The sequence below is a fragment of the Schistocerca cancellata genome, chromosome 3, assembly GCF_023864275.1.
Source record: "Schistocerca cancellata isolate TAMUIC-IGC-003103 chromosome 3, iqSchCanc2.1, whole genome shotgun sequence".
Taxonomy (NCBI): Eukaryota; Metazoa; Arthropoda; class Insecta; order Orthoptera; family Acrididae; genus Schistocerca; species Schistocerca cancellata.
This window is the reverse complement of record NC_064628.1, coordinates 562,250,687-562,278,466: the sequence shown is the minus strand read 5'-3', so window position 1 is coordinate 562,278,466 and position 27,780 is coordinate 562,250,687. Positions and strand designations below refer to the sequence as shown.

The 27,780-nt window shown below is 41.4% G+C and overlaps 1 protein-coding gene across 1 annotated transcript in view; it reads right to left on the bottom strand.

The window, feature by feature from the left end:
- The window catches only part of LOC126175415 (cholinesterase-like), a 57,197-nt gene extending 29,962 nt beyond the window's left edge, over positions 1–27,235 (bottom strand). Inside the window, exons 1-7 of the mRNA XM_049922213.1 lie at positions 27,133–27,235; positions 16,835–16,969; positions 6,261–6,537; positions 4,933–5,118; positions 1,884–2,083; positions 1,587–1,737; positions 247–428 (exon numbers count right to left, since the gene is read on the bottom strand). Of these exons, the coding sequence (XP_049778170.1) occupies positions 247–428; positions 1,587–1,737; positions 1,884–2,083; positions 4,933–5,118; positions 6,261–6,537; positions 16,835–16,969; positions 27,133–27,195 (1,194 nt within the window). The 5' untranslated portion in view covers positions 27,196–27,235. The remainder of the gene's footprint in view (positions 1–246; positions 429–1,586; positions 1,738–1,883; positions 2,084–4,932; positions 5,119–6,260; positions 6,538–16,834; positions 16,970–27,132) is intronic.
- Between the last annotated feature and the right edge of the window lie 545 nt (positions 27,236–27,780).

Sequence of the window (27,780 nt, the reverse complement as noted above, 5' to 3'; positions counted from 1 at the left end):
CTTGTAATAGTACTTCGTACACATTTAATGGGAAAATTCTTAAATATTATGTGTCAGCTATGGACTGAAACTTATTACATTCTTAACTCATGCTTCAACGAAGTAATTCAAAATGAAAATTGGGTAAATCAGCTCTTTGTACGAAAAGATCGACATGATTCGAACAGGGTACATAGGCAAGATCAAAAGAATAATGCTGTATAGAACCGTATTAGATATTTAGACACATTTACTCTTTGTACTCACGTAGACCAAAGGCGCTGGATTCTCTGCCGTGATATTTGCGTCACCAAAGTAGAAATTCCGAAGTTTTATGGCAGCTTCTCTTTGCTCTTCTGTTGTAGGCAAGTGAAGACACGGGCCGACTGCTTCTTCAAATGCTTCGTTCAGATTATTAATCTGGTCAACATTGCTGAGTATTCCACCACCTAGTCCAAAGTTATTAGACTTCTTATTTGAATGTTATGCAAAAGTATGTCGCCCTATGTTTCATCACCGACAAGATTTTTGTCACATTATTTGAATATTTTCATACAAATAAGATAGCTACAGACTATTAGAAACTTATCGGCGTTGACGTATCTCCGTAAAAGAAGTCTGAGTAAGTCCTAGCCTAAACGATGCTCAATTACAAATACATTTGCCACATAACAAAATCCGTTAATAATTAAATGTCAGCCACACAGATGGAGATTGTTGCAACAGAAAAGAAATAGGTATATTATGTCCTACACATTCATTACAGGATTAAGCAGTCACACGCTGACAGCATGAAGCAATCACACATTTCGATCAATGGTTTACAATATTCTGTCTCAGGCTTCAAAGAACTTGTCTGTTTAGGCAACAGAATTAAGCTTGTAAGGAGAAAGTATACGAACTGTCGCTAGGACACCGTAACTAGCAATAAAACATGTGTGATGGTTGTTAATCACCAGACTGTAGTTAAACCAAGGTCAATGTCAACGTATTTCTTACCATTCTCTGTCGAACTGTCCAGGACAAGCCGTTTCCAAGTGGATTTTTTCACATTTAATTTCTTGTCCTAATAGATGGACTGGTTAAGAACTCAACCTACTGTGAAATTAGGATCTTTTCAGCCGGATCCCAGCGAACAGAGAACTCCTGATTAGGAGTATTTGGACCGATGAACGTCCAATGTGGGCAATCAGTCCGAAGACTGATTTGGTGCAGCACTCCATGCCAGTCTATCCTGTACAAGGAACTTCACCTCTGCATAACTACCGTTACTTACATCTATGTGAACCTGATTAAATTTTCAAAACATTATGCCAATTTACAATTTTTACGCTCCATAATCCCCGGCCCTCTCTATTACCAAACTGGCATTTCCTTCATGATAGGAAGACCACGGAAACGTGTGCTACGAATTACTCTCTGACGAAAAAGGCGAATCGCATAATGCTTGAATGAAGGAAAGCAGAACAAGAAAGAGAAAAAAAGAAACATGTGCTGTCGATGATGATGGTGATGATGATACGGAAAGGAATGGAAGATACAATACTTTGGGGGCATATTGCCTTGTACTTTGCAAGAAATTTTAGAAAAGATTCGAAAATACGCACCGTTTTCAGCAGACGTTACACCTGTCATAATGGGCACCTGGTTAAATCGGCCTTCGTTGAGTGCTCGAATCGGCGATTCTGTTATGAAAGCTCCATCTAAGTCTGGCTCCACAGTGGGGGCCCAAACCATGTAGGCTAGCAGAAGTTTTTGCTGAAAATATAAAGTAATTGCGATACCACTGTTACTACGTCAACTGTCAGGCGTATTTGAAGTACTGTTTCTGTAATTAGTGACAGCAGAGAAGTAGCACAATTATTTGCGTAAACAAGTGGTGCGTGGAGCAGAATATGACTTACTTCAGCTGACTTGAGCAGGTTCTCGTCCACCAGAAGGTCGGTGGCGTTCACGGACTGCAGGAACTCCACCAGCTGCTGGGAGTCTTCCGTTTCGTAGCCAAGGACGGCACCCAGCCTGAAAGCGTGGTAGCGCGGCTCCTGAACCACGGTCATCCTGGCGATAAAGGAGCCGCTCTGGTCCACCAGTCGGGAGAATAGTCCTGTAACAAAGTTGTACAGTGTTCCCGTTTCGTGATGGCAATATATAGTGCGCTTCTTTACATATGTAATGTGCTAAACACTGAATAACAGATTTATTCGGGGAAGGAAGGAGAACTATAAATAAAAACAGCCTAAATGGAAAAATGTGTCATTAACTTAATGAATTTATGGCTGCGGTATCCAATATGAAAAAGATTAATAATGCTCATTGACAAGCAGTCATGGACAGGAAACGGTGACAAACTAGAGTATTGGTATCCCACAAGCGATTACGCAACGTTTTAAGTGAGTACGCCAACGCTGACGTGGAAGGCAGTTGTTAAGTTATCTAAAATATATACCAAATTTCACATGGTCGACGAGAAGTTGAAATAAAACACATATCCTTACGTTCGCAGTAATCTGAATGAGAAGCTCCGGACATAGTATGAAAACTACCAACAGAATATGACAGAACCACCTAGGATCACTGTTGTTACGCCTTGTTATATGGCTGAGCAGCTACAGCAGTCCTACAGACATCATGGACGGTCCACGATGATATAACCTCATTCTGGCATTTTTACCACGTCCCCACGTGAACCCATCACCATGCACTGATTCCACAGAATTGTCTTGCACATTCATATCACTTCGCCGCTGTGACTTACGCCAGCGGTGGAGGGTTTCATGACCACCTGGTAGCGATAACCATGCGTCAGCATGCGCTATCTAATTGTTCCAAAACATCGCGCATAGAAAAGCGGATTTATCCGGGACTCACACCTATGATTCTGTTGGTGACAGAGGGAAGGGATCAAATATTTTGGATAGCCCATGCGCTAGGGACCATTTGTATACCCAATAAAGGAACCGCCTCACAAGTAACTATTCTACAGCACTGGGTCAAAATTTGTATATTACACATTTACAACAAGTCAGGCAAATGGAGTACATCGCTTGGATGTTGTTTTTTTTCGTTTTTTCATTAGATGTAGCCTATGGTGTATTTTAAAGTGAGGCACCATTTCGTCACGGGCTGTTCCTGAGATTTTTGGGTATCAAAACCTAGAGGTGGATTCCAACACGGCAACGCACAGTAAATGGCTGATGTTTTTACGATACGTTCCAAAGATCCCGATTTAGAATTATCTTGAAAACTTAGTTGTTGACTATATCCCTTTCCGAGACACTCATGTTCAAAGGTAACCTACTTTACACGTAAAATACGCGTGCAAAATCCAGTGTGGGGCAAAGTCTGAATAATAAGTAGCGGCAGGAAACTGTCCAAATTCTAATGGCACATTCTCTAGGCATTTATCTAAAAGTGCCATTTTCCCGATTTCACAAATCTTTATCTGTTATCGAGAAACACCCCAAAAACATTGTTTTTGGGTATGAAAACTAAGTCTCGATTTCCAAAATTACCGTACTTGAACACGTAAAATACGCACTTAAAATCCAGCGTAAGGCGTAAACGTAGTTCGTAAAATAACATAGAACAGATAAATATGCTCCATAGTATCTCCATTATCATCAGAATGTTTGTAGTAATTCTATGTTGTTGCTATACTGAAGCTCATGAAAAACTTTTGTGCACATTAAATACGGCCTGAGATGTAAAATTAAATAGTTTCGTGTTATTTCACGTTCATATTAACTTATCAACATTTTACTGACTCATGAAGTTCTTTTCATATGGATCACATCCTCTGTTGTTGTAAGAAAAAGAAGGGAACCAGCGAATAAATGCTCATATCGGAGGGTAAAAAAGGGGAATATCTCGTGTTTGTTAAAAGACTCTAACTGAAAAACGGGGTACCAGCTGCCTTATTGTACCTTCCTCTGCACCTTTAAAAATGACCCCAAATGTTTTGGCATGCGAATATACACGCCTTTTTTATGCTGAGAGAGAAGGAAACAGTGGCTTGGGAATGAGACGGAAAAGTAATAAATACTGGAAGATAGTAGACAGTGGTCGTGATGTAGAAAGAGCAAAGTAGTTAATAACAGTGTAAGAGAAAGAGCGGTACACAGCGGCAGTGGAACGTAATTCATAGTGAGGCAGTGCTAGTGGGACCGGTGTAAAGAGTATATAGTGGTAGTAGGTGAGAGCCAGTGGTAATAAGAGACAGACTCTATGATAATGACAGCGAGGAAGAGAGAGTTAGTGACAGCGAGTACAGACAGCAGCAGGAGGAAGGAATGAATGAAGTAGTAGCAGTAAGAGAGAGGAGAGAGTATTAGTAGAACAGAACGAAGAAGGTTGTAGCTGAGAGGCAGGGGTCAGAAACAGTGAGAGAGACGCGAAAGATAGAGCTTATGGGATTGAGCAGGGGGTTACATGTTGAAATAAGTACGAATATGTTCGCATGCCGGACTTTTGGGAATATTTTTAAAGGTGCAGAGGAAGATAGACTGAGGCAGCTGGTACCATAACTTTCAATGAGAGTTTTTTAATAAAAAGGAGCTTATTCGCATTTTTTGTGCTCTGATCGGAGTATTCTTCCGTGTCATTTATACACCGTACACACCTCTACAAAGGAACGAACTTGTTCTTTTAAGAAAAAAAAAGTTCAAATGTGTGTGAAATCTTATGGGACTTAACTGCTAAGGTCATCAGTCCCTAAGCTTACACACTACTTAACCTAAATTATCCTAAGAACAAACACACACACCCATGTCCGAGGGAGGACTCGAACGTCCACTGGGACCAACCACACAGTCCATGACTGTAGCGCCTTAGACCGCTCGGAGTTCTTTTAAGAGAGTAGCGAATGTTTTGTACGGAATGGTGATACTGTCTTGAAGCAGCTGTAAGTTAACTGTGTTCAGCGACGGTGTTGACTGAGTAGCGAGGGTTACCAACCTGCCGATATTGGTGACACGAGATGTAACGAGACTGCCCCGCCCCCAGCGCTCTGTCCGAACAGCATGACTCGCTGGGGGTCTCCGCCGAACCTGGCGATGTTCCTCTGCACCCAGTCTAGGGCCAGCTGCTGGTCCTTGAGGCCCGCGTTGCCAGGGACCACTTCGTCACCAGTGCTAAAGAAACCTGCACCGAGGTAAAGAAAAGTAATAGTTCTATGTTTCTTCACGTGGCACTGCATGCTGCATTTATTACTCTCGTTTTCAGTTGTGCACGATTAACGTGTAGCAATGCTAACAGAATAATAACGCGGATAATTCATATATATGTTGAGCACCATGACATCACAAAACGATGAAACTAAAATAACTTCAAACGAAGAGTTTTTTACTGTAAACCATGGATTAAACAAGCGTTTGGTCTGTCAACACTCATTCTGTAAGTATATCTACAGGGTTTCAGAAGACTGAAATTCTAAAAGTGCCAAGAGGATTAACCTGGGACGGGACAAGTTTAATAACACTATTTTTAACGACCGGGTTATGAAAGCAGAATATAAAAGCGCCTTAATAGAAAATGCGGTTAATTTGAATACTATTTTACGAACTAATCGAGCTACTGTTCTGAAATAAGACAAATAGTAATTAAAATGGAACGGGAACAAGTAAGAAGGCCAAAATAGGATAACTGAGCAGGTATATTCGTTGAAATATCTCGTGACAGACATCTCAGTATACGAAAGTATGGGGTTTTAGAAGACTGAAATTCTAAAAGTGCCAAGAGGATTAACCTGGGACGGGACAAGTTTAATAACACTATTTTTAACGACCGGGTTATGAAAGCAGAATATAAAAGCGCCTTACTAGAAAATGCGGTTAATTTGAATACTATTTTACGAACTAATCGAGCTACTGTTCTGAAATAAGACAAAAAGTAATTAAAATGGAACGGGAACAAGTAAGAAGGCCAAAATAGGATAACTGAGCAGGTATATTCGTTGAAATATCTCGTGACAGACATCTCAGTATACGAAAGTAATGATGTGGTTCATAATATACAGAAATATAAAGCTATAAATTTTACTTGACCGATTTCCTTCATATATATGTGAAGTAAATCGGTCAAGAACTATTCGAGGTTTTGGTAACAACGATAGAACACTACTTGTCTTTATCATGTATTATACATCTCGCGTTTCTCAAGTCTGCTCATAGTCAACTCTTCCTATCTATTCTGGAATATCTGACGGAGTAATTAACACCTGAGGACTATTGCTCCTGTCACTACTCTCTGATGCGCATAGCTTAGATTCAGTTGTGTCCACATACCGAGAGGTCCGAGGCGATAGTTGATTGTGACGAATATGACGTCGTACGAGATGAGGAAGTCGGGGCCGTAGTCGTAGTCGGAGCCGCTGCCACGTACAAACCCTCCGCCGTGCACCCAGAACAGCACGGGCAGCCCTGCACCCTCTTGAGGCACGCCCGGCACGAAGACGTTCAGGTAGAGGCAGTCCTCAGAGCCGCTGCCGTCTTCCTGCACGCAGTCGCTGCCGTACTCTGTGGCGTTCAGGACGCCCTCCCATCTTCCTGCTGGCTGCGGTGCCTGCACAAAGCGTATTCTTAGTCTCACATTGGCTTCGAAACCACTCAGTACGAGAGGCGCAGGGAAATTTCCCAGCCTGGCGTATTCAACACAAGATTCAAGAGCTCCTGTCCCACACTGAAGTCCATGTCACGCAGATGGAGTTCCACAGTAATTTTGCTTGGCGCCGATAACTGTTGGCTAGCAGGCTGTGAGGACGACCGTCTCACATGTTAGGGCTGTCACTCAGTTTTAGGTAGGCAGAACAATCAACTCGTAAAGGTAATGTCGTAGATCTCCTGGCAACAAACACACTTAGGAAAATATTTTTGCTTTTCTAGAGTCACAAGATATTAAGTGCATAATATCTGAGTGGTAAAATCAAATATTCATTACTGAAAACGAAAATGTAGAGCGCAAATGGAAAAGCGTGTTTAAATATGCCTTAGAAAAGCATGTCCAAGATTTGTAGTAAGGGATGAGGAGGACTCACCCCAGTTTAGCAGCCATGTTATAAAACTAGTACGTAGGCAAAGACAGGTCCGTCACAGACTTGTGAGAAGTCAAAACCTTGCGTAAAAAACTAAAGCTGAACGAAGTTAAAGTGAGCGTAAGGAGAGCAATGAACATAAAATGTTACCAACCAAACTAACTAAAAGCTCTAAGAGCTAATATCGGTAAGCGGTTCAAGATCGTCTATTCATTGGCCATACGGGCACTGAAATGAACTGTAACTCAGAGAAGACCGAAATACTGAATTTCGAGAGTACCTAGCAAATGGAAAAATGCGCAGGTCATTTCCGTATTCAAGAAGGGCCGTGCGATTAATGTACATCATTATATGCCTATATCACAGACGTCAATATGTAGCAGAATTATGAAACGTTTCGTGCTCCAGAACTATGACGTATTTGCAGAAAGAAAATCTTTTTCTATAAAAATCAACGTGGATTCCTCAAACACAGATCTTGCGAAACTCATCTTGTTCTGTTCCCCCGCGGGATCCAGAACGCAGTAGATAACGATGCTTAGTTTGATGCTGTGTTCCTGGAATCCGTGAAGGCATTTGGCAGTACCCAGCACTGCCGTTTAGTGAGAAATACTACCAGCTTACCGTGTATCAGACTGTATTTCGGAATCGATTCAGGATATCCTGGGACATAGAAAACACGCCACTCCAAAAGAACAAACTAGGCAGCTATAAAGGTACGTTCAGGATAACCGCAAGGAAAATGTAAATGATCTAGTAGAAAACGTCGGAAGTTTCGTAAGGGTGTTCACAGATGCTGCGGTTTTCTATAAGAAGGTAGCGACGCCAGGAGAAACTGGAGAGGATTGATGAATGGTGCAGTGACTCTACCACTGCTCAGGTATATTACTGACGACAAATGTTGGTAAACAGTTTGTAGCATAATTCAAAGAGCACCATCTCGAGAGACATTTAGTGAAATGATCACATAAAACAAATGATATGAAAAGCAGATGTCAGAGTGAGATTCACAGACAAAAACTTAAGGAACTGTCATTCATCCATGAAAGAAGTGGTTTGTGAAATATTTGTTTGAGCGATCCTTCATTATTTCTCATTAGTCTCGGACTTTTAGCACATACCGTTAATGGAAGGAATAGTGAAGGGCCAACGACGAGCGGCGAGTTTCACTACGGGATTGTTTAGTTGACGCGAGAGAGTTGCAGGGATACTCAACGAAGGGAAACATTGACTATTGAAGCTACGAGACGTGGACGTAGGAAGAGTCATACAATGGATTAATTCTTCCCAGATACGTCTCGAAAAATGACCACAACGAAAAAAACGCACCAGACGTGGGAAGAGGGGAACAGTTAGTGGTATCAGAAGTACTCTCCGCCAAACACCTTCAGATGGTTTACGGAATATTTATGTACATCAAAGACTCCCAATCTTTCTACGACCATTACCATTAAGCAATACTAGATGTCACCCAGCACCTCCAACAAATTTGTGGAATTAATTGTATATCAGACTGTAAATCATTAACATTCCTCTTTCTGGGCCCCTGTTTCAGTTGTCCGTCTCTGCGGATGTTGCCACTGTGTAGTTAGAGACGTTTTTTTCATATTTATTTCGGTAAACCACCACTCCATTTCGCAAGCCACGTAGCAAATTCATTCAGTTCTTCACTTTTGTGTTCATTGCTACCTTAGTAAAATGTCAGGTTCACACTTGTAACTTGGGTACGGAGTCGTTGTTCCTAAGCGTTCTTCCAATAATATTGGTACTAACCAGCCACCTTTAACTGAAATGATACCAATTGTCTTTCAAAGAAATCTGTTTGGAGAGTGTTGCCTTTCTAAAGTTCGACATATTGTGCTCTCGGGGAGTTTAGTGTCCAGGGGATTATGGTAAACTATTCATGATGCTCTTCGAACCACACACATGTACTGCGAGCTACGCGACACGTTGAATTCTCCTGATTTTCTATGTTTTCTTTGCGGAGATTCACCAAGTGTTAGATCAATACAACAAAAATCAAAGTGATAAGCGAATATTGAATGTTACTGCAGGTCATTGTTTCCGCTGTGGAGCTGTACGTTTCAGTGAAATTATAGCTGATGAAATAATGCCCGCTTTCAGTCAGCTACTAAAATTACTCTGACATTTAGACATATTTTGAACAAAGGAACTTTAATCCAGCTAAACCGTTGGCTTTCGTGAGTAAATCAAACCAATGAACTAGTAGGACTTTTCAGTGCAGTTTCTGTTTTGCAAATAACTTATTAATGAAACTTTCTAGCAGATTAAAACTGTGTGCCGGACCGAGATTCGAACTCGGGACCTTTGCCTTTCATGAGCAAGTGTTCTGCCAACTGAGCTACCCAAGCACGACTCACGCTCAATCATCACAGCTTTACTTTTGCCAGTACCTTGTCTGCTACATTCCAAACTTTACAGAAGCTCTCCTGCTAACCTTGCAGAACTAGTACACGTGAAAGCAGTTTGGAATGTAGGAGACGAGGTACTGGCAGAAGTAAAGCTGTGAGGACGGGGCGTGAGTCGTGCTTAGGTAGCTCAGATGGTAGAGCACGTGCTCACGAAAGGCAAAGTTCCCGAGTTCGAGTCTCGGTCCAGCACACAGTTTTAACCTGCCAGGAAGTTTCATATCAGCTCACACTCCGCGGCAGAGTGAAAATCTCATTCTGGAACTTATTAATGGTTTGTACAGAAATATGTCTATGGGACTACATCTATCTACATCTACATGGATACTCTGCAAATCACATTTAAGTGCCTGGCAGAGGATTCATCGAACCACCTTCACAATTCTCTATTACTCCAATCTCGTACAGCGCGCGGAAAAAATGAACACCTATACCTTTCCGTAGGAGCTCTGAATTCTCTTATTTTATCGTGGTGATCGTTCCTCCCCATGTAGGTCGGTGTCAACAAAATATTTTCGCATTCGGAGGAGAACGTTGGTGATTGAAATTTCGTGAGAAGATTCCGTCGCAACGAAAAACGCCTTTCTTTTAATGATTTCCATCACAAATTCTGTATCATTCTGTGACACTCTCCCACATTTCGCGATAATACAAAACGTGGTGCCTTTCTTTGAACTTTTTCGATGTACTCCGTCAGGCCTATCTGGTAAAGGTCCCACTCCGCGCAGCAGTATTCTAAAAGACGACGGACAAGCCTACTGTAGGCAGTCTCCTTAGCAGATCTATCACATTTTCTAAGTGTCCTGCCAATAAAACGCAGTCTTTGGTTAGCCTTCCCAACAACATTTTCTATTTGTTCCCTCCAATTTCAGTTGTTCGTAATTGTAATACCTAGGTATTTAGTTGAATTTACGGCTTTTAGATTAGACTGATTTATCGTGTAACCGAAGTTTAACGAGTTCCTTTTAGCACCCATGTGCATGACCTCACACTTTTCGCTTGAGTTCCAGACTATACAACTTAGGCTTAAGGTTCGATCCCGAGCTGATCCTATAATTTCCTCTCTTCTTATCGCTTCTTTCGCCCATAACAATGACAATAACGCCAAGTTGTTTTGTATTTTGGAGTACGTGTTCAGATGTAGATCCTCCCCTCTAACTAGCTGCATAAGTCTGTTCAGAGATGGGAGGAAGCCAAGGACACACCTCCACGCCTAGTAAAGCACTGCAGCGGTGAACCCATTTCTCTCCCGTGCCAACCTCTTTATCTCAGAGTAGAACTTGAAACCTTCGTCCTCATTTATTTGCTGGATGACTGAAAGGAGAGACCGCATTACTGTTTTCCACTGTGAAACGGTTCCGGAAGACCGAATTCAGTATTAACCTCTTCTCTGTGATATCTTTCGTTTCGTGGGTGTATGGTCATTGAGTGACTGAACGAATGGTTCGGCCTGCTTACACATTTTACGTTAGACCAAAACATGTTAGAGTTTTAACCAGATTTCACTTCCAGAGTCATTGAACGCTTCTCTCGTTAATCTCCTTATGCTCTCTTTCGCTTTGTTTAACTTTTGTTTGCTTGCTATGTTTTCACTTCCGTTGAGTCTCTAATGAAGCTCTCTTTCTTTCGTAGCAGCTTTGCACTCCAGGTATTAAACCACGATAGGTCTTTTCCCATCCCTTAAGACCTTGCTCCAAACATACTTGTCTAAAGCGTATTGAAAGATGCGCTGCCTTACGATCGTCCAATGCCGATCTTTCCTTGTACACAACTGCAACGTCAGCCAGCACACAACCTTAAAGTGCTGCTGATTTTGTCTGATTACACAGGCCAACGATGGAAAACCTTACTTGATGAAAATACCTAATTGTTATGTTTTTTAGTGTGGGAAATCCAAATATGATACTTAAGAAACTGTATCACCCACCATTTCTTCAAATTTTACAGTTAAATTTATAAAATTAAGCAACTTTTTAAAGAATTTGACCGCTTCTATATAGTTAAAATAATTTAAAAAGTAGGTGTAATGAATGTAGATAACGTTGGTAGCTCTGCTGGAAAACATTTGCTGGCAAAACAAAGGTCGATTCTATTTTTGTGTTAACAGATGGTGTTTTGTTTACTGTCAACCTAACCTCACTTTCCCGTTTCCTGTACATGTACTCAGTACAATGTCTAATCGTTGTTGTAAAAATTCTGCTGACAGTTTTTGTTATATTTGTGGTGAATTTTTGATTCAAAAATACCAAAGAAACATTACAGGCTTTGTGAAAAAGGTTTATCTATCATACTTTGGATCTAAACTTGGTGATCAAAATAAATTTTGGGCGCCGCATAATGTTTGTTATGTTTGTGTTTAAGATCTGAGAAAATGGTCCCAAAAGGAGAAAAAAGCCTTTAGATTTGTTGTTCCTATGATATGGAGGGAGCCATGAAATCATTCTGATGATTTATACTTTTTCAGTGTTGATATTACCGGTTATAATTCGAATAACAAGAAGGTAATAAGCTACCTTAACCTTCCGCCCGCCATCCGATCATGGGACATGGTTTAGATTTGTCGGTTGCTGAACCACCAGATGATATAAATTCTATTCCAACCGAAGTATTTCCTGGTGTACAATGTGATTTAGGTAAACCAGATAATGGTGAATTCCATTGTAATACAGAAAGTCTAGAGCCCAAATTGCTTACTCAGGCCGAGATTAACGATTTGGTTACGGATCTGGGCTTAACGAAAGAAAAAGCTGAATTGCTTGGCTCTAGATTAAAAGAAAGGAACTTATTGGCAGCTGGAACCAGCGTATACATGTATAGAAAGACGTTTTTTCAACAAGAAGGTAATATAGTGTACTGCTCAGACATTCCCAGTCTGATGAGTGAGTGTGGTATTGAATACCAAAAGAAAGACTGGATGCTGTTTATTGATTCATCCAGAACTAGTTTAAAGGCTGTTTTATTACACAATGGTGACATATATGCATCTATCCTGTTGGACATTCTGTATATGTGAAAGAAAGCAACAAAAACCTAGAAATAGTGCTAAATAAAATAGGCTATTATGCTCATGGTTGGGTGATATGTGGCGATCTAAAAGTAACATGCATGTTCCTTGGTCAGCAAGGTGGCTTTACCAAATTTCCATGTTTCTTATGGGAATACGACAGTAAAGCTAGGGATCAACACTGGTGCAGAAAGAACTGGGCTATGAGAGAGTGTTTAAAACCTGGTGAGAAGAACATTCTATGCAAAAAATTTGTAGATCCAAAAACGTACTCCTACCACCTCTACATATAAAGTTAGGCTTAATGAAACAGCTTTTAAAGGTTTGCCTAAAGATGGACCGTGTTTTAAGTATCTCTGCCAAAAGTTTCAACACCTTTCAGAAGCTAAACTAAAAGAAGGCGTCTTTGTCGGACCTGACATTAGAAAATTGATGTTAACTTTGAATCCAAAATGACCTTAAACGTGAAAGAAGCATGGGTATCATTCAAGAAAGGTGCTACAAAGTTCTTAGGACATGGAAAAGACCCAGAATATGTTTCCATTATAGCTACAGTGTTATAGAAGTTTACAACTTTAGGATGTTTAAAGAGCGTGAAAGTTCACTTTCTGAACAGTCATTTTGATTACTTCCAGGACGATATAGGAGGAGATGTTACTGAGGAGCAAGTAGAGTGTTTTCACCAGGACATTAAAGTGATGGAAAAACGCTGCCAAGGCTGCTGGACCACCAGCATGACGGGGACTACTGTTGGTCACTTCACCGAGAAGTTCAGCAAGCGACTTATCGTAGAAAAAGCTGCACAAGAAGCTTCAAACAAAAAAGAGAAAGAAAATACAAACCAATTCAAGCTAACAAGTGAAACCTCTTTTAACACATATCATTGTTTTAAGTAGCTTATTGTAAATACAAACCATGCTTATGTTGTAATAAAGCGTTTTGTTAATTTCCACGTTTACCCTATACCCTAGGACTTTTATACTATGTAGTAAAAAGTATAGTGCTCGAAAACTATAGGTGATACAAAAAAGCTAAGGCTAGATTTGGATTCAGCTCATAAAAATCTATAATGATCAGCTATCAAAGTATAAAAAGCTTTTCAAAAAAATTTTCGTTGGCTGTGTTATTTGTGGAAACTGAAAATGACCTGTTACGCTTTCTTGGTGCACATTACCCTTTTGCGGTCATGCGGGACGTCGCCGAGAAATACAGACTCGATACATATGAGCTGCGGTCAAACATTGATAAATTCGTAATTTCTTGAGTAAATATAATTTTGTATGGCATATTTGATATTTCTGCTTTCTATCCGCTGTCTTCATTTTAAATACGAGACGGAACCACGAGAAAGTGAGTAAAATATTGGGCCCCACTCAATGACGTTATTTATAACCAGAACCTCCCAAACTTTCTGATAGATATTCCACGAGGGTCAGACATTGAAAATCACTGTAAGCAGGACGCATGTCTGTTCTTACTAACCCAAAAGTTTCTGTTAAGCTTTGTTAATCAATTTCTCTGCAGTCTCTTTTGTAGTGAGAGAGTAGCAGCCTGTTAGCGCAACGGTCTCTAAATGGTACCATAAAATCAAGGTGTATTTTTGTCGTCTTTTATTGCTTCTCTTAGTACTTGTTTATCTAGAGCTCAGTTTACAATATCTTTCAGCTTTAAACGTAATATTGTTCGACATTTGCCGGATCGGGAATAAATGTGGGCATATTGTTGGGGTTGGGTTGTTTGGGGAAGGAGACCATACAGCGAGGTCACCGGTCTCATCGGATTAGGGAAGGACGGAGAAGGATGGAGGCCGTGCCCTTTCAAAGGAACCATCCCGGCATTTGCCTGGAGCGATTTAGGGAAATCACGGAAAACATAAATCAGGGTGGCTGGAGGCGGAATTGAACCGTCGTCCTCCCGAATGCGAGTCCAGTGTGCGCATATTGTCTTTTAAGTAAGTTGATAGACATAGCATTGTCATCCTACGAAGTACTCTTAGTTGTCCTATTTACTGACAATTGTTCCTGTAACAGCAATATGGTAATAATCCCTTCCTTGTTTGTTACTCCGTCGAAAAGATCGTGTCTGAGAGGTCTTAATATTTACTTTCCCGTCATCGTTGTTGGATTACCCGTATTTGTTCGAGACTTTTATCACATAATAGGAATAAGATACACGAATTCATCGCATCAACGGTTTATCTCAACATCTGGTTACACTATTCCTATTACATAAAATATATCACATGAAGAGTTATCACTTGTCCCTTTTCGTCATACACAGTATGATATATTATGTGCGTATTATTATTATACTAAATTATTGATTCTAGTATGCAACATTACGAACTGTTAAAATGTCAGAGGAGTACTACGTACGTACCCTATTGTGACGAAAAAATGAATTATAAAATAATCTCTCACGGGAAATCAGCAGTACTCCTCATATGACACTGATCGCTGACGTATATGTTTTGCTATTCTTTGCTTCACTTCGCTTTAAAGTTCCTCTTATCATCTGGAAGATCGTACACACTCAATTATTGGTACAATGCGACTTCCATTTTTGCTTCTTCGTCTTCTTCTTCTTTTCCTCTGGGCTTGCTTAGGACTACAGCGCTCGTTTTGACTCTTTACACGGACCTTTTGTTTCTTCCTATCACTGAAAGCTTTCATTCTCTGGCTGTGAACAAGCTTCCTATCATCGGTCCACTTCGGTCGGCTGGTTCTATGCTCTTTTTGCTGGTAAGGGACACTGGGAATATCCCTTGTAGAGTGTAAAGCGGTTTGCCGGAACTGGGAGCGATCCTGTATGGTTTCTGGTGGGAGCCCCAGGTCTGATTTTCCTGCGATACTAAAGATCCTGACATGCATAGAAGGCCAGTCGCCTTTTCCTGGTACGTGTGATATGTCCTCTTGGAGACTCTACAGCTGATTGTTGTATCTGATAATGCAGGAGCGATCGTCTTGTCTTATTGGTCGTAGTATTGTCCTTAGGATTTTCCGTACCTTGACCTCTAGTTTCCTGGGTGGACCATTCCCGTTGATCGAGTGGCCCTCAGAAGCGCAGAATACGGAGGGATCTACTTTGCACTGCTGAGCTGCAATACTTGAGTTAAAGGTTCTTGGAAACGGAGTTGTACGTTTCGCTACAGGATTGGTAGACTCTCTCCAACTTGCCACAACTGGTACCTTTTGTTAACTTTTCGCTCCTATAAGCAAAGATCCAATTTCCTAAATAAATGACTGCAGGCTGCATGAATGGATGTGTCTTCTAATCGAAATGCAGATGGTGTTCCCTTTTGTTAGCAATGAACTCACTTTTTTGTGTATTAACCCTCAAAACGGCCTTCGCAAGTGTGTTGTGGAGGTTCTGTAGTTTGCGAGTAGCGTCCTATACATTGTCGTCTAAGATTAGAAGATCATTTGCAAAGGCTAGGCGGGAAACATTGAGATTACCTTTCGTGTATCCAATCTTCATTTCAGTTCTCGATGGTAGCTTGCAAGTCCATTCGCTGTAAACCTTCTTCAGGGTGCAGCTGAAGAGCATGCATGAGGCCCATTGTATTGTCTAACTCCTCTTTGAAAGGTAAAACTCTCAGAGAGCTCACTTCTATGTTTGACTTTTGAGATCGTGTTCCTCAGAGCGGCATAGACTATTCTGGTGGTACTTTCATCTAGGCCCGCTTCTTGTGTCTATCGACACTTGGGTTGCTAGGCAGGAATGTCGTCCGTGACTTGGTAAGTAAGGATGGTCTTCAGACTTTGCATTTTCTCCGTACAAGGATCCATTAGCTGATATTTTCCTAGCTGGGAGTCATTTGGTTATGACTATAGTTAGCAGGGCTTCAGAAAAAAATTTCATAGCTGACTGATGCCAGAGATATGCCTCTTTAGTTGTCGAGATCGGTCTTACTACACTTTTTGTGAAAAGAATGGATCATTCAATTTTATTCTTATTTGGACGTCACTAAACGATTTGATGGTCATAACATCTTCTTCAGTTGAATTCTTTTACATAGTTGAATTTACTCGTGACGTATACATGTGTTGCCTATTTTGCAGGTGGCGCTGTGCCACAGAGGCTGTCTTCCGTCTTGCACTGGCGGAGAAACATTAGCGTTATCTAAATCACTGTACACTCATCTACACGCATCTGGAAGCTGTACTTACTGCTTATCTAGAGGTTTTTTTCTGTGACATGATTGTCACTACACGCATTTTAATGTCACATAATTTACAAGTTTTACAGTTCAAAGGCTTTCCTTCAGCAAAGAATCTGGTCACATGGAAAGAGCTGATTCACAGATATAGAATACCAATTGAAGAAGTCCTCAGTGAGACCGTACGGCATATGAACGGCTCTAACATCAGCACACTTTCCCTCTGTGTAACTCACCTTGAATCGCAGCTGTCCGAGCGGTGGCACAGCGTACGGGATACCCAGAAAGGCCGTGTAGGACGTGTTGTAGACGCCGGTGGCCGTCTTCCCCTGGAGGGTGCCCTCCTCCACAGTCACCAGCACGTCCTCTGCCTGCACAACGTTTAAGGTGAGCACCACATGTCACCCTGCGAGCAAAGCAGTTATTCGTCCGCTTCACCGACAGAATACTACAGATGAACTTTTAATGAACATGAAGTTTTAATGACGTAAAGCTACGGCTTCTGAGTGCAGTAAATCTGTAGCTTTATTCCTTACCTAAGACAGAGACAAATATGTACCCTTCTGTGTTTTTGTTATGTCTTCAGTGGGAAGACTTGCTTGCCATAGCTAACCATTCTAATCTATTATGTGCAAGTCTCTTCACGTTTACATGACCACTACTGCCTGCATCACTTGAACTCGCTTTTTGTAGTTAACCCGTGGTCTACGTCTACAATGGGCAGTGAGTTGTGTTAGGGGTGCTTAGGGTGGCGTCCGTCCAAAGTGGGCGAAGTACACTCGAATGGAGTTGCGCCTCATTCAAACGTTTCGTTGCCAAAAAAACGTGCAAAAACAAAAGTAGATGTACTAGAAAATTTACTCCCATTTTATATAAACATGCAGACTGGTGGCTTGAAAATAAGAATGTTTTCTCCTGTTACACGTGTCTGTTAAAGAACGCTGCAGAACGTCCTTGGACCACAGATGTGGTAACTGACACTTATCACTTAGCTGTCAAAATTTTAAAAAAACCTAAATTGAGAGTACTACACATAATCAGTAGCGTCGAGTTTTCTATGTTTGGAAAAGTCAGTATATGATGTGAAAGGATACAGCTTACAGAGTAAGGATTAAGAAGTTGGGAATACTGAAGGAAGTGATACAACCTGTCGGCTTTGAAATTTTGCGTTTGACCTTTTTTTGGATTCACTAGTACATGTATTCTATTTTACACTTGATACTAGTATTTACGAAGACGAAAAGAGAAACAGACATACGTAAAATTTGTACGATATACTTCAGTTGACCTTCATAGGTCAGCTTATGTAAAGGATACGAACCATACATGTTTACTGAGGTTTCCCATGCAAATGTTGCAATATTACATATGAACTTTTTTCGTAGCATTAGTATCATATCCTTCAAATGATCTGTGTAGGTCAACTGAAGTACAGGATAAAAATTTTACGTTTGTTGTCATTCTTCACCTTCGCTAGTACTACTATCCTATTCTCCTTTTTTGCTTTCGGTAGCACTTGTGTCGTATGCCTGACGTGCAAAATACAAGTTTTAGATTTATCGCTTTTTTTCGCCTTCGCTAGTAGTAGTATCCATTTCTTCAGTTGAGCAATAGCGAAGGCGAAAAAACTAACGTGTGTAAATTAGTATCCCGTTGGACTAGGCCCACTGAAATACAGGATACAACCTACATGTTCAACTGACGTGTTTCATGCAAATGTTACGATGTTGGTTTTTTGTTTCGTTTCTTGTTTTTCTTTTTTTTTTTTTTTATAGCACTGGTATCCTACCTTTCAGCTGACCTACATAGAGCAACTGAAGAATAGGATACTAGGATTTTCTACAGCGAAAAGAGTTATGTGTATAAGATTAAGTTCGAAATATATACGTTGGTATACTCCTACGATCTGTTTTCTCTGTACTACAATACTTTCTTTGTCATTATACGTCTATGTCATTGCAGTGCATCATCTGTGGTAACTTGTGGCGTCATGTTTCAAAGCCGACGGGGTCAACCGAAGAATGGGGCGCAACTCGTTGGCTTTGATCAATGACGTCATATTTTAGTTAGCTGTTTATTTTCGAGCCATAAATAATAAATCGGTTTAATGAAGATGCTTCAAACAATAGTTACGTCCTTAGCAAAGATACACTGTCTAAAGTTCTGTGGGAAGTTTGTACTACGGGGACATGACGGAACAGATAATTCAGAGAATCCTGCTATTTTGCAGAATTTGGTTAATATGATGGCAGAACTGGATTCCACTTTGTAGGAATATATTTAAAAAGCCAATAATCGTGTATTTTTGAGGCTTTCCAAAACAATTGAGATTGAACTGTTGTTTTCTACATATGCTGTTTTCAATTAGTTGATTTCTACAAATATCACAAACAGATTACGTCACAGATGGAGTTACTGAAAGGACAGATAGTGTAACATTGTCTCAACTCGTACTTATTGTTCGATATGAATTAAAGGGAGAGGTATATGAAAGGTTCATAACTTCTGTAGCACCCAAAGATCATAAAACTTTGGAAATAAGTACTGAATTGTTCAACGAACTTAAGAAAGTAAAAATTGACGACTTTCCAGGAAAACTGAGTTATAGTGGAGCTTCAGTTAAGAACGGTAGGCAGAATGGGGTGCAGGTAAGAGTGAAATCTATGGAAAGAGAAAATTTGTACACTGTTATACACAACAATTCTACAATTGTAGAGCACTGTGCAACACAGCACAAAGAAGTCACAATATTTTTAAAGTAATTCCATTTATTCTCTACTTTGTTCTCGAAGTCAGTGAAACTAATTGCCTTACTGGATAATATTGTGAAGAAACGTATTCCAAGAAATGCTGACACAAGAAATAATTTTATTCGCGCTGTGTGAAAACTGTTTTTAGGTATAAGGAGGAAATAGTTGACTGCCTTAGTACCAATGAGGCTGTAGATAGCATTTATAATTCAATAGCCAGGGAAGCAGTTAACATTGGAAACTTCTCAACAACGAACAAGAGTTTGTATTTTTGCTTGAATTGTTGAATAAAGTCGTGCCACGATGCGAGATTTTGTTTTGTCATCTACAACGTACAGATTTATGTAGCGTGAAAGCTCTTAAGAACGTCTCAGATTTGAGGTCAGCGATACAGATGACGAGAAATTATCTTGATGTCGATCATCGTTGAGATAACTGGCATAAAACTGAACAGATTGCCTGGCCTAAATATTTCCGATTCGTAGACTCCCGTGAAATTGTTGTAAAGGAAGCTTGTGACCTTGTTATGGCTAACACTGACGAGCGTTCTAGCCTAGTTTGTTTCCAAAACTCAAGAAACTCAAGCTGTTACCCCTGACAAAGAATTTGAGACTACAGTTATTTGACTTAAATGAAAGTGAACTGCGACAGGAATTGACAGCCATATACAATGGAAATGATTTCTAAAATGCAAACGAAGTTTTAGCACTTCTGAATTGCATGTACGGGAATAACTTCGAAACTGTTTTATCGAAGTCGGTAAAACTTTTACAAATTATTTGGTTAATACCAGTGAGAACAGTGGAATGCGAAGAGGTGTTGTTTCACACTGAAAACGATAAGGAGGTCCACTAGAAACACACGAAAGAAGAGAGACTGTATGCGTCAGCTGTGTACTGTACAGAAAACGCACTGTTTAATGTGTATAATTTTAATGAGCTTTTAATTGATCCCTTTGCTGAGGCGAAGGAGAGGAGAAGGGACTTCATTTAAAACCTGTTAACTAAGGTTATATCGTCGTTTCAATTTTATTCTATGAATTGCAGTTCAAAATGTAGAAGATACTATAAACTATGTACTTGTGCTAAATTTTCCTTTTTGGTCTCGGAGTAAAAAATTGTTAGATGAAGATTTTAATTTCGTCACTGCCTGTTACACTAAATGCTACATTTTCCCCGTTCAGTGAATATCTCGGAGTGCAAAAATCTTGCACGCGATTGCCTGGACAGACGTGCCGCCCCTCTTAATCTACAGTCCACCAGCCGCTACTGGGCACTGGGTCAGCACATGGCTCCCTCTCCCGTTTTCAGCGTTCCAAACCATCCAGCTGCGACTGCTCATTCGAGCAGTTCCTCTACGTCTCACGAGGCTACGTGCACACCAGTCCAGCCTCCCATCAAGACAAATTCCCTGACAGTTCCGGGTATCAAACCTGAGTGCTCCACATCATGACACTCTGAAACGGTGATCGGTTAGCTTAAGGCCGACATGATACAGAACAGTAACTGGAAAGTTTTCAAGAATTGCACTTTACTCACTCAGTCACTGTGAGCACGCCTGCTGAAATTTTCAGTGAAATGTGTCGATTTTCACATATGTTAACACTGTACTTATTTTTGCTATTTTTACAGACAGCTAGTTCGATAAAATTTCCTTATTTTGTCTATTTTCTTAAAAATTCATGTTAGTGTGAAGACATTATGTGACTATTAATTACAACGAAAAGATGATGAAGTCAAAAGTTATGCTCATAGTCTCATAATTTATTCAGTGTTAAACTGTGCAAGCCATTCCGTTCATGGTTACAAGATAAGAACTTTTTTTCGTCAACATCTATACTCCATATACGATCTGATGTTTACCCCGCGTAATTCTAACTTATAGAATTCTCGGGCGTCCGACCTGGTCACGTGGTAATTGCTTTACGATATTTCGGAAAATAGACTTGTTGCAATACTCAGATGGTCCCTGATGACTTCTCGTTCACTCTTGTCGGCGTGCTTTACCACTCCGCTCCTACTGATATCCGAGCGATCGCCTCGGTAGTCGGGATATCGGCACCCGGCCCCAGGATCTGCTCTCTATTCTCCGCGCTATTGCTGTTGGGTGCGGACTTCACTATGGGGGGATGTTATTCTTTCTCAGGTCTCAGTATAAGCTTTCGCACCTGACTCAATTGTAGGCCGCTGTATTTATTAATTAGACTATCTGGAAATCTGATTTCAGTGACCTCTTTAATCACGCAATCCCCGAAGGAGGAAGACTGCTAAAGTATTTTGGCATTGTATAACATAGTACGGCCAATTTTTAAACCATGGTCGGTCACTGCTAACTGGCGGTCAGTCGTTTATGTTCTTAGAACTTCCCTTCTACTGTGCGTACAATATCCCCAATGTATGCCTTGTCGCATTGCCAAGGGGCTGACGGTGGTGTTTGGTTTGCGAAGGCCTAGATTACGCTTCACTGGGCCTATAAATGTCGATATTACAGGGGACAGAGGAGATAAACACTTAACATGATAATGCCCATTTTTCTGGAAGTATTGCGGACGAACGGGATGCACGCTAGTGATTTTTGCTCTTCTTTTCGTTCCTGCTGGTTTCGGGATACAGCCTGTCTAAGTGTACATCTGATCGACGTGCAGCAGTACCCGCTTCTCCGGAATGTCGTCTCGAGGTGTTACAGCTTAGTTGGAAGGCTGCCTTGGTTGCAGATGGATGGTAGCCCCTGAACAAGTGTGTGTGAAACTACTACAGGCTTGGAGCCTACACACTGTGTCCCACATTGCGCTCTGGTTGTTGATGCACTAGCACATCAAGAAATGGGAGATCGCCATCCTGTTCCGCCTCCACTATAAACTGTAGAAATTTCATGGCATACCTCCTATTACAGTGTCGGACCTCTTTTTGGCCGGCTTAGTGCAGAAACTCGAAGTGGCATGGACTCAAGAAGTTGTTGGAAGTCCCCTGCAGAAATATTAAACCATACTGCCTCTATAGCTGTCAATAATATCGAAAGCGGCACTGGTTTTTGTGAAGGACCTGACCTCTCAACAACGTTCCATATATGTTCGCAGTGAACCACGTCGGGCGATCTGCGTGGCCAAATCATTCACTCGAACTGTCCAGAATGTTCTCGAAAGTAATCGCTTATGGAGCCATCACCTCCTTCCACAATGTCTTGTTCACAACTTGGGTTCATGGTTTCTTGGGGTCTGCGCTATACTTGAACCTTGCATCAGGTCTTGCACAACCTGAAATCGGACACATCTGACGAGACCGCGGTTTTCCAGTCATCTAGGGTCCAACCGATATGGGCACCAGCACAGGACGGGCGATGTGTTGCTGTTGACAAAGGCACTCGTACTGGTCATCTGCTGCCGTAGCCCAATAACGCCACATTTCACCGCACTGTCATAACGAATGCGTTAGTCCTATGTCTCACATTAATTTCTACGGTTATTTCACTCAGTGTTGCTTGTCTTTGCACTGACAACTCTACGCATACGCCGCTGCTCTCGGTCGTAAAGTGAAGGTCGGTAGCCACTGTGTGGTTCAGTGGTGAGAAGTAGTGCCTTAAAATTGGTATTGGTATTGGTATTGAGTTCCCTAACGATTTCCAAAAGTGAAATGTTCCATGCCTCCAGCTCCATCTGCCATCCCACGTTCAAACACTGTTTTTTTCACGTCGTGGGGCCATAATCACATTGGAAAGTTTTTGATGTGAGTTGCCTGAATACAAATGACAGCCCCTACAATGCACTGTCCTGTTACACCTTGTGTACGTGATACTGTCGCCATCTCGATAAGTGCATATTGCTGTCACATGACATTTGTCATCTCAGTGTATGGGGGAGGGGGGTGTAGCGAATACAGGTGACTAAGAAGTTCACTTGAGGTGTCCCGTCCACATGGCCGAAAATCCAACGTATTGTCGACGTAACGACAGAACGAAGTCGGTTTTTATTGGGCTTGTTCAGGGCCTTCTCATCGGAATCCTCGAACAAATTCGCCAAATCGGTGACAGGGGACGTCCCATGGCGACGCCGCTCTTCTGCTCACAACAGTTTCCATCGAACAGGAAGTACGCTAAAGTACGCAAAAATTCCGAGAGTCTCGTCAGGTTAAAGTCGAATTTCCTGCTAATCAGTTTCACGGAGTCCTTCCGTTGTACCCTGGTGAAGATGGAATGGAGACTAAATCGCAACTCATCAACATATCATTATAATTACGTCAAAGTTGTTGTAGATATTATACAAAATGAGTGCAAATTTGGAAGTGTTGTTCGCATGTCCCGACAGAGGGAATCAGGAGATCAGTCACGTATTTTGCCGTGCCGTATATTACTGCTCCCATATTACTAACTATGAGGCGCAATGGAAAATCTTCTTCGTGGACCTCTGACAGGCCATACAATCATGACGGTGAACTTGCTCGTAATCGAGGAGACCAATAGATGATGTGTCGTAAAGAGTTACCAGTGTACCATAATAACGCCCTACACTACTGGGCAACCGTCTTACGTTCCATTCGCAAATAGTGCTTACAGTAAAGAACGACTTTCGCCAAACCTCCTAATGAAATGGTACTTCTCTGGTTCAGTCATCATCGTCCTTTCCAGATACAAGTGACAATTAAAATAGGGATATTAATAGCAGCTCTATGAGTTATGGACTAAATAAAATGAATAAACCTTAAATATTACTGTAAATTTTTAAGATGTCCCAAGTCTGTTTTCAACCAGATTAACAGCAACTATGTCCTCGCTGAACGAAATATAGTAACTTGTCGTAATATAGCTTTCGGGTTCGATTCCCGGCGGGGTCAGGGATTTTCTCTGCCTCGTGATGGCTGGGTGTTGTGTGCTGTTCTTAGGTTAGTTAGGTTTAAGTAGTTCTAAGTTCTAGGGGACTTATGACCACAGCAGTTGAGTCCCATAGTGCTCAGACCCATTTGAACCAATATAGCTTTGTTTGTTTCTGTACAGTACACAGCCTATCTCGGTACGTTAATTTTCGCAGATCGTGGAATCCCTAAATAAAGTCATACGCTACAAGCTGTTCTTCACTTTACCACAAAAACTTTGAGGCGTTTGTGTTTTTGGGTAATACCATCCGACGCAAGTGCAAGTGTGCTACTAGCTCAGCACAAAGCAGAAAGTTTCATATAAACATAGCAGCAGGCGACTGTCGCCTCAGTACCCCAGGTCGAGCGAAGATATTTTATTGATCGAGGTGCACGTCCCTTTACGGCTGTACAGAAAAAGGGACATGTGACCACACTGTGGTTTCATTCTAGTACACACCCGTATCACTGTTTTCCAGACATTGATTCCACAGTCGTATGACTTCCGAAGCAGCAAAGTACGTCCTCTGCTAACAGATACCTCAGTGGAATAGCTACCAGAGCGCCATCTGCGTCTACCCACAAATAGGAAATGCTCACAGCGAGAAGGCTCAGTGGCGTGTATTTGTGTCAAGGAAACAGACAATGCCAACGCTCTTGTGCTTTCCTACAATCAACCGGTCGAGTTTAAAGGGGTCAAATTGTGTGTGTGTGTGAGTGTGTATGTGTGTGTGTGTGTGTGTGTGTGGCAGGATAGTCCATTTTGAGAACTGCCACACAAGTTGGACATGCTGAGTCATTGTGCAACGATGCTGGTTTCAGTGGTCACATGAACATTCTCACACCCCTTGACGACGTTCTTGAGGTCCACGAAGCACAGAAGCCCGTCAGTACAGACGTACTGTACAGGCAAAAGTGGGAGGTCGCACAGCTACCACAGTACAGACAAAAGAGTTGTGAGCCCAGACGTGTTGCGAGCCGGTTACCAGCAATGGGACTACGGGCACGCACATTCATAGCCCAGCTTCCAGTCACACCACACCATCGACGTGCGTGGCTCGACTGCTGTCGTCAGGGAATTATTTAAATATGGAACTGCGGACCGTGGTTTTCAGCGGTGAAATCCGACTCGGCCTGCAAGCAGCTGATGGTCGTTTGGGCTTAAGATGTATACGTGATGAGCGCTGTCACATACAGTGCATCCACACTGGCCATAAGCCATGTCTTATGGTGTGGGGTGTGACAAGCTACAACTCTCGTTTACCTTTGTTATTTCTGGAGTGGACGCTAACCAGAGCTCGGTACGTGCAAAATGTGCCATTCTTGTAACGGGAAGGTGATGTGTTCTTACAACAGAAAAATGTTTGCCTATACACTGCCTGTGACACTCAAAGTGATTTTAAAGATGTGCAGCAACTTGCCTGGCCAGTACGATCTACTGACTTGTCTTCAGTCAAACACGTGTGGAATACTTTGGGGCGAAAGTGAGTCGTGCAACTTGTCAGCCAAACAAATGTAGGTGAATAGATCTAGCAAGCGTGGGATAACGTGTTCCAGGACAGTTTCTGCTATCTGTACGATCGACTGGATGCCAGTCAGTTTCTGTATTGCCACCCATGGAAGCTGCAAGCACGTACTAATATGGATGTTTCAGCATGGGTCGATACCTTTTACCTCAGAAACGCTTGTGCTGTCCATCTGTAAATGTAGCCATTTCATGTACTCCATATGCATTCTGTTACTACAATAAATCCTGACGAATTGAAAACCTTGAAAAGGTTTATTACGGGATGGGAGTCCATCTGGAGCCCGATCTGTCGACAGTAAATGGAACATCGTTTTTGACGTCGACGAGGCGTACTAGCACCCAATTTTACGTTTTTTCTAAATGCTGAAAGCTCTTCACTATGCGAGATGAGGATACCTTTCTATTCATGAAAGAGACATTATATGTATACGCCAAATCTCTGCAAGTTTAATCACTTATTTCTAGCGAATTGTTCTTCAAATAGTTGAATGAAATCACTTTGCGCATTACATAATTTTACCTGGAGTTAAAACCAATATTCATAAAGAGGTAGTGTAAGTCCTAAATGGATTTTATTCAAAGTGACACAGGCTGCGGAAACCTTCGCACATAACGTTCTACAGATAAACGGATTTCGTATTTAATGGGAGTTGCAATTCTCAAAATTTCTTTGAGTACACTGAAAAAGAATATTTTGTCTATGGTTTCTATTGCATAAATCTGTGTTGCAAACTGCGCGCGAAAATCATATAAAGACTAGAAAAATTGAAATAAAAGGAAAGTAAAATGTTCTAAATGATCTCAGGGTCATCCTGAAATTAATCAGAGAGTTACATCAGTGAAAGTCGGAAACTTGTAGAGATGAAATCACAAAAAGCAGCTCGAAATCGTCTCTTCCTAGCAAATTTAGCAGCAACTGACAAATAAATAAGCAACCAGGAACCAAAATGTGTTCCCACATTCTAAGTTTTTTCGCTAAAGATATTTGCGTTATTAAGTGGGAGCCAACTCCTTTACAGAACATTGGTGCTTCAACGGCCTAACCTTCACGTGCTTCATAACGTCCCAATTAATCTTTTGGCTATATTTCTTGACAGGTATTTATTTAGAATTAATTGCTAGGAGGAGTTTAGGACATTTTCTTCAGCACGTTCGTGTTCCACCTGAAACCCTATTACCCACATATATAAGTCCATTTTCTAATAGCAGTTCAGTAATTATGCATTCTTTGTTAGACTGCGTCTTCCTATCGACAGCTTTAGACACATCCGCGTGTTGTTTACAATTAGCTGCATCGGTCTTCACCGGACTGTTAGGATATCTAAATGCTAATAAACATACATTTTTCCTGTACGTGAGTGGTCAGGAACTCACTAAATATGGAGGAATATTATAAGCGACTGAACATTTACCTTCACTGCGGCCGCTAGCCATAACAGCAAACTCGGCACAAACGCCAGTTGGGAGGATCGCATGCTGCACTGTGTTCAAGAGCCGTTCTGACAACATTCGCTGCCGTCGGTGTATTTATCCTCAATGGTTACCTGTGGGAGTGTGCGTGCGTGTGTCAGTGTTTGTATTTGTCTGCGTGTGCGCGTGTGTGTGTGCGTGCGTGTTTGCGCGTGATCGAGCGGGCTTATGTGAACCTTCTGAGAAGCTACAAGGTCATCGACAATGGAACAGACATGGCCTCAGCATCTGTTATGTCACATATGTATGAATTCATTTATTCGTGTCAGACAGAGCTGCACACCAATGGCGTAACCAGACTTTTTCGTTTACAAGTACATTCCCCGAAAACTGGTGGTTTGTAGTGCCTGAGACAATCCACTTTGTAATCGCGACCCTTCTGTTACTCTTTGACGTTGCAGATATCTGCAAACAGATGAACCAATGTAATGTACTTGTGAACAAATACACAATGCATGTTGTACCATCTAGATCGAACGTTCTCTTCATTTTTAAAGGGTCACCTAACTCTTAGTTTCACCGCAGATCACTGAACACGCACTGAGAAGTTGAGATGTGCAATAACACGCAGTATGGCACGCTAATCCGCC